General features: G+C 31.5%; 2 protein-coding genes across 3 annotated transcripts in view; one reads left to right on the top strand and one right to left on the bottom strand.

The window, feature by feature from the left end:
* Positions 1-2,959: 2,959 nt before the first annotated feature.
* Positions 2,960-7,278, bottom strand: nthl1 (nth-like DNA glycosylase 1). Of its 2 annotated transcripts, none has more exons than XM_052126782.1 (6): positions 6,909-7,278; positions 5,929-6,197; positions 5,687-5,857; positions 5,443-5,602; positions 4,258-4,363; positions 2,960-4,115 (listed from the first exon to the last, which is right to left on the bottom strand). In XM_052126782.1, the coding sequence occupies exons 1-6, from the start codon at positions 7,177-7,179 to the stop codon at positions 3,602-3,604; spliced, it is 1,491 nt and encodes a 496-aa protein (XP_051982742.1). In that variant the 5' UTR covers positions 7,180-7,278; the 3' UTR covers positions 2,960-3,601. The 2 variants fall into 2 exon arrangements, with proteins under 2 accessions (XP_051982742.1, XP_051982743.1); XM_052126783.1 differs by having other exon boundaries at positions 5,929-6,161.
* Positions 7,279-7,439: 161 nt separating this feature from the next.
* LOC127643859 (tuberin-like) overlaps positions 7,440-8,369 on the top strand; it is a 61,323-nt gene continuing 60,393 nt past the window's right edge. Inside the window, 1 exon segment of the mRNA XM_052126776.1 lies at positions 7,440-7,586. The gene's annotated coding sequence lies outside the window, so the exon portion shown is untranslated.

The raw sequence follows: 8,369 nt of genomic DNA, 5'->3' as shown, positions 1-8,369 counted from the left end.
TAAATCCTGAATATATAAATCCTGAAAATATAAGTATAATTCCTGAATATATAAATCCTGAAAATATAAGTATAAATCCTGAATATATAAATATAATTCCTGAATATATAAATATAATTCCTGACAATATAAGTATAAATCCTGAAAATATAAATATAATTCCTGAATATATAAATATAAATCCTGAATATTTAAATATAATTCCTGAAAATATAAATATAATTCCTGAAAATATAAGTATAAATCCTGAATATATAACTATAATTCCTGAATATATAAATATAAATCCTGAATATTTAAATATAATTCCTGAAAATATAAATATAATTCCTGAAAATATAAATCCTGAAAATATAAGTATAAATCCTGAATATATAAATATAATTCCTGAATATATAAATATAAATCCTGAATATATAAATATAAATCCTGAATATTTAAATATAATTCCTGAATATATAAATATAATTCCTGAAAATATAAATATAATTCCTGAATATATAAATATAAATCCTGAATATTTAAATATAATTCCTGAATATATAAATATAATTCCTGAAAATATAAATATAATTCCTGAATATATAAATATAATTCCTGAATATATAAATATAATTCCTGAATATATAAATCCTGAAAATATAAGTATAAATCCTGAATATATAAATATAATTCCTGAAAATATAAATCCTGAAAATATAAGTATAAATCCTGAATATATAAATATAATTCCTGAATATATAAATATAATTCCTGAAAATATAAATATAATTCCTGAAAATATAAATATAAATCCTGAATATATAAATCCTGAAAATATAAATATAAATCCTGAAAATATAAATATAATTCCTGAAAATATAAATATAAATCCTGAATATATAAATCCTGAAAATATAAATATAATTCCTGAAAATATAAATATAAATCCGAATATATAAATCCTGAAAATATAAATATAAATCCTGAAAATATAATTCCTGAATATATAAATATGAATCTGAATATATAAATATAAATCCTGATAATATAAATATAAATCCTGAATATATAAATATAAATCCTGAAAATATAAATATAAATCCTGAAAATATAAATCCTGAATATATAAATATAAATCCTGAAAATATAAATCCTGAAAATATAAATATAAATCCTGAATATATAAATATAAATCCTGAAAATATAAATATAAATCCTGAATATATAAATATAAATCCTGAAAATATAAATATAAATCCTGAATATATAAATATAAATCCTGAAAATATAAATATAAATCCTGAATATATAAATATAATTCCTGAAAATATAAATATAAATCCTGAATATTTAAATATAAATCCTGAAAATATAAATATAAATCCTGAATATATAAATCCTGAAAATATAAATATAAATCCTGAATATTTAAATATAATTCCTGAAAATATAAATATAATTCCTGAAAATATAAGTATAAATCCTGAATATATAACTATAATTCCTGAATATATAAATATAAATCCTGAATATTTAAATATAATTCCTGAAAATATAAATATAATTCCTGAAAATATAAATCCTGAAAATATAAGTATAAATCCTGAATATATAAATATAATTCCTGAATATATAAATATAAATCCTGAATATTTAAATATAATTCCTGAATATATAAATATAATTCCTGAAAATATAAATATAATTCCTGAATATATAAATATAATTCCTGAAAATATAAATCCTGAAAATATAAGTATAAATCCTGAATATATAAATATAATTCCTGAATATATAAATATAATTCCTGAAAATATAAATATAAATCCTGAATATATAAATCCTGAAAATATAAATATAAATCCTGAAAATATAAATATAATTCCTGAAAATATAAATATAAATCCTGAATATATAAATCCTGAAAATATAAATATAATTCCTGAAAATATAAATATAAATCCGAATATATAAATCCTGAAAATATAAATATAAATCCTGAAAATATAATTCCTGAATATATAAATATGAATCTGAATATATAAATATAAATCCTGATAATATAAATATAAATCCTGAATATATAAATATAAATCCTGAAAATATAAATCCTGAAAATATAAATATAAATCCTGAAAATATAAATCCTGAATATATAAATATAAATCCTGAAAATATAAATATAAATCCTGAAAATATAAATATAAATCCTGAATATATAAATATAAATCCTGAAAATATAAATATAAATCCTGAAAATATAAATCCTGAATATATAAATCCTGAAAATATAAATATAAATCCTGAATATATAAATATAAATCCTGAAAATATAAATATAAATCCTGAATATTTAAATATAAATCCTGAAAATATAAATATAAATCCTGAATATATAAATCCTGAAAATATAAATATAAATCCTGAAAATATAAATATAATTCCTGAATATATAAATATAAATCCTGAATATATAAATATAAATCTTGAAAATATAAATCCTGAAAATATAAATCCTGAATATATAAATCCTGAAAATATAAACCTGAATAGATAAATCCAAGGATTTACATTTATATTTTCAGGATTTATAACTATATATTTATATTTATATATTCAGGATTTACATCTATACATTTGGATTTCTATTTATATATTCAGAATAACCCCCATAATATACATATATACACACACACACACTACCGGTCAAAAGTTTTGAAACTCGACTGAAATGTTTCTCGTGATCTTTGATCTGAAGACGTATGATTAAATGTTTGAAATGAATATTTGTAGACAAAAATATAATTGTGCCAGCACATTAATTTATTTCATTATAAAACTACAATTTAATAAAAAAAAATATATATATTTTTTTTAAATGGATGACTTGGACCAAATAATGAGTAATAAGAAAAGCAGCCAATAAGTGTCCAACATTGACGTGAACTCCTTCAATACGGTTTAAAAATCCTCCCAGAGTGGTTCCTCAAGAAGTTGCTGGAGAAAATGTCGAGTTCATGTCTGCAAACTCTAGACAAAGAGGGACTACTGTAAAGATGCTCAAATATAACACACTTTTCATTTATTTTGGATTTGTCACAACATAATTCCCATATTTCCATTTCGGTTATTCCCATAGTTTTGATGTCTTTACTATTATTCTAAAATGTGAAGAAAGAAATTATATTAAAGAATGAGTAAGTGATCCTAAACCTTTGACCGGTAGTGTATATATGCACATGTAATATATATAAGGAGCCATCAATTATATATATATACCTACTGCCTACTAGTATAGATACTGTTTATACCTACAGCAGAAACAGTAGACAGTTTGTATACATACAGTAAATATAAATGTATAGTTTGTAAAACATAGTATGCAATCACATGACCTTATTACATTTAATTTAGCAAGTGGCATCCAGTTATCATAGACCACGTGTTTTTAAAACAAAACCTTTAATTCTAAAACTAATATATAGACCAACCTATAAACATACATACAATATTTATATTATATTTTAGTTTTAGGCTAGCTGATACTATTTATTTGATAAACTTACAAAACGAAAAAATATGTGATATAAAATATTTATTTATTGCATTTAAACAAACGTTAATGTTTACTATTTAATTTTTTTTTGGGTGCCCTTTGTGTCTGCTGTGAAGAACGATGTCTGTCCTGTTCTTCCTGTCCTGAAAGGGGCGGTCTTGCTCTCCTCTGCCCCCTCTGCCCTAACTTGCGTTGAGATGGGTCGGCTTCTCTATCATCCGCAAGGGCTTCTGTTCTCATTTCAGTCCCTTGTTCTGTTGTAGAAAAGGAGGACAGATCAGATGACACTTCCTGTGAGGCTGTCGTCTTCCTCCTTCGAGATGGGGAGCGGGGCGGAAGCGTGTCCGGTGGCTCCTTTTTAACCTTTGGCATTGGGGAGTCTAGTTTGTCCCTCTGACTGTTGGGAGAGGTTGCAGGGGATTTTGGGGGGCTGGATTTGAGTTTCTTTTTGGGGGAGGATCGGTGGGCGGATGGACAGGTGTGCTGATTTAGACACATAGAGCACAACGGTCTAACAGGTAGACACACCTGCTGTCCGAAACCAACCAGCAACCAGTTGATCTCACTCCACAGATCTCTGCAGGAGAGAGAGACAGACATCTGAGAACTATGTGCCTGAGAATTTTGGTAAATTGCATTATTTTATTGAAAAACTGCATCCGTGACATGACATTGATGTGATGAACGTTAGAAACAACATGGCCGAAAATATAGGTTACCGTGGTAACCACTCCTCTAGAGCTCTACGTGTCTCCTCTGGTGTCTTGGTCTCCTTCTTGGTCCATCCAAGCCTATTTGAGATTCGGTGAACGTGGGTGTCCACACCTACACAAAATCATTCTTGTAATGACTTACAGTCAAGAATATAAATACAGCATTTACAACTAGAAAAGGAAAGTTTAAAAAGTCGAATGTTGCTTTTTACGGCTTGCTTTTAAAGCGGTTTGAACTTTAGTTTGAAGTTTGTAGGTTTTATAAGCCTTGTGTAATGTGTTCTGAATGGTTGCTAAGCAGTTGCTAGGGTGTTAAGGCTAGTTGCTAAGGCATTGCTAAGCAGTTACTAAGGGGTTCTCTGTGGTTGCTAGGGTGTTGCTAGGTGTTTTTAAGGTTAAATGGTTAGTAGGGAGTTGCTTGGGTGTTTTGGGTGGTTGCTAAGATTTTGCAAGTTGGTTCTTTGGGTCTTCTGGCTGGTTGCTAGGTAGTAACGAGGGTGTTTTGGATAATTGCTAAAGCTTTAATAGGAGAGAGATTTGAATTTTGAAGGGATGTAGGCCTTGCTTGGGGCTGTTATGGTGTTACGAGTGGTTGGTAAGCAGTTGTTAGTGTGTTCAGGCTGGTTGCTAGGTCATAACTAAGGTGTTTTGGATCATTGCTAAGGCTTTTCTAGGAGAGACTTTTTAATTTTTAAGGGATGTAGGCCTTGCTTGGGGCTGTTATGGTGTTACGAGTGATTGGTAAGCAGTTGTTAGTGTGTTCAGGCTGGTTGCTAGAGAGGTTAAATGGTATGTGGGCAGTTGCTAGGGTGTTCTGGCTGGTTGCTAGGTAGTAACTAAGGTGTTTTGGATCATTGCTAAGGCTTTACTTGGAGAGAGATTGGAATTTTGAAGGGTCTTGCTAGTGGTTGTTACAGTGTTCCGAGTGGTTGGTAAGCAGTTGTTAGTGTGTTCAGGCTGGTTGCTAGGGAGGTTAATGGTATGCAGGCCACTGCTAGTGTGTTCTGGCTGGATGCTAGGGATTAACTAGGTGGTTGCTAGGGTGTCCTGGGTGGTTACAAGGTGGATGTTAGGGTGTTCTGGCTGGTTGCTAAGGGGTTTTCTCTGGTAGCTAAGTTATTGCTAGATGGTTGATAGCTAGCTAACTAGATTATAAATATACAAATTATAATAAATTGACTTCCTTCCTACCGATGCCTGACACATTGTTCCAGGCAATGTCCATGGCCAGGTGGGCCATCTTAGGGCCGACGCCCGGCAGCTGGATAAGACCCTCCACTGTGTTCGGAATATCTCCACCAAACTCCTGTTGGATCAGAGCCGTGGCCTGTTTGATGTACTTAACCTTTGTCTGAGAGACACGCTGTGTGAGTTACTGTGTGTTGTACATATATTAAAACCTGTAGCTGGTAAATACATCTGTGTGTTTTATTACCCTCCAGAAGCCCACTGGGTAGATGAGTTTGCCCAAAGTCTCATCATCCATGTTAAGGATGGTGGTCACATTGAGGTTATGCTCACGTAATCTCTGCATAGCACCAGCTGTTATGGGATCTTTGGTTTGACTGGACAACATTAAGGAGATCAAAACCTGGTAACGACGCACCTGAGAAAAGAACGAATATATTTGATTGGCTCTTGATTACATCAGGTGATTTGTGATTGGCTCTTGCTTACCTCAGGTGGGGCATCTGTATCGTAGCATTTCTCTGCCCCCATCTTATCCACGGGAGCGTCTCGTTTGCTCCTGATCTCCCTGATGAATGACAGCTGTGTTCTCCAATCACATGGCTCCCAACGTTCCCTCTTAAGCCCCACCCATTCCTCCTCATATTCCACCTTCACACGGCCCCGTCTTGGTTTCTGCGGTGATCTCAGAGGTGCTTGATCATCCATTGCCTCTGCTTTCACTGTAGTGGTTGTAATTTTGGAATTTGATACCAGCTCTGTCACAGTATTGGTGACCAAATTAGTAATGCTAATATTAGCATTTTTTCAATTATCGGTCTGATTAAAGGGACACTCAGTAATTTTTTCCTCATTAATAAAGTTTAACTCCAAAAGACTCAAATTGTAATTCTGCAATATATTTAGGAAATCATTCACATTAAAATGCAGAATCCAGTCATATCAGCAACCTTATAAAAGCGGTTTTATTCTACATGGAGAGGGTCCGCACATGGGGGCAGCCATGTTAGAATCACATGACCAGCCGAATACTATTTGCTTATTCACAGTTATTTGACACTTGCACTCATTGATTAAAGTTATCATGGCTGACTGTGTATAGTGAATTTCTACATTGCATCTGAAACTGAAAACTATTGATTATAAATTATGCTGCATCCACGCCGCTAGGTGTCAGTGTAATTCCAAGATGACACATAGACAAAAATTACTGCGTGCACCTTTAAATAGTCCTTCAGTTTGACAAAAATGTATTTTCTATATACCATGTAGTGTAATGCATGCATAATAATTATAAAAATATGGAAATATGCATGCATTATTATGCAGATTTATCTAAAATAATCATAAAATGTTAAAACATTTTTAGATGGAGTACAGAACTTCACAATTGATGACACTGTTGTCATGTCATGTCAACTATCCATCAACAATGCATAATCAGAGTATTTTTGTGCAGTTAATCGCACCTGCATGCGTCTGCAGTAGATCATCTGAAATACTGCGCTCCTGAAATTCTTCCTTAACTCCATGCAAAACATCCTCTGACTTTAGCATTTTAGCTATTCCGGATCTCAATTTACGAATTCCTCCTCCATTTAAAGCCCTTTTCCCCACAGTATCAGTATCAGTTGCAGAAGTGTCTAATGCAGCTGTTGGGTTAGTGAAATATGGAGAGCTCATTCTTACAGCTAAACAACGGAACAGAAATACAAATGAATTCCGCGTTCGCGCCAACATTAACTGTCGTTCCCCGACATAAAAAATTCACAAATATAACCTCAATTTCACTCCAAAGCACAATATCCCCAAAGCATGGTGTCGTAATCACGTAACACACATCGGTTTCACTGTGTTAAGGATTTGTAGTTTTGTAGCGCATCCTGTGAATGTAAGTGAATGCGCGCTCGGTGCTTTTAGAACTACAATTCCCATAAGCGCCCAACCGTCAGCGGACGTTTGACGTGTTTTTGTAGGAAGTGCATGTCAGTGTGTTAAACATGACTTCCAGGAGGCAATAAAGGGGGCTGGTGTGAGCTGACTGGGGCAGTTTTGCTTGCTGAGACGTAATGTCAGATAGAAATGCATAAAACGTGAGCGATGCAGTTTACGTTTTAGTCCTACCGTCTTGATATCATTGGATGAAGGTAAATAACTGTGTGTGTGTTTGTTTATGAATGGATGTTGCTTATTTATTTATTTAAGCTTGTTTATTTGTTCACGGCGGGGATTTGCTTACACCAAAACGCTTTTTTCCCACGTTTGTAGAAGCTCTTTTGATCCGTCACAGGCAATTTATTCCATTTTAAACGCATGCAATATATATATAGAGAGAGAGAGAGAGAGAGAGAGATAGAGAGATAGAGAGATAGAGAGAGAGATTTTCAGTGTTGGGTAAGTTACTCCAAAAATTTTTTTAATTAATTCCTAACTACTTATTACATATTCTACAGTGTAATTAGATTATTGCATTAATTATTCTGTCTTAAAAGTAACTGCATTACTTATTACTAATTACTTTATATAAACCCTGATCAACCTCGACCAGATGAAAATACATATCATATATTTTAACATTAGAGGTTACATTTCTATTTTAAATTAACTATTGTTTTATATAGAATTGTTCTAGAGACTATTTATCATAATTACATCAGAAGTAACTAATTACTGAAAAGTAATCCATTACTTTTTCAATGAAAAAGTAATTTTAATAGCAGTAATGTATTAGTTAGTATTGCATTACACCCAACACTTTGTGTGTATATATATATATATATATATATCACGCTTTTGTGCATGTTGTGCATTGACAGGACTTAGCTGAATAGCTTAGCATTTGACTGCTTTGCATTGCTATTCTGCACCATTTTGATGCCTAAAAGGCAGTATATTATTGGCACAGATTTTCATTTATATTTCACATGTGT

This window comes from Xyrauchen texanus, chromosome 5 (genome assembly GCF_025860055.1).
Source record: "Xyrauchen texanus isolate HMW12.3.18 chromosome 5, RBS_HiC_50CHRs, whole genome shotgun sequence".
In the NCBI taxonomy this organism is placed as follows: Eukaryota; Metazoa; Chordata; class Actinopteri; order Cypriniformes; family Catostomidae; genus Xyrauchen; species Xyrauchen texanus.
This window is presented reverse-complemented; position numbering and strand designations above follow the sequence as displayed.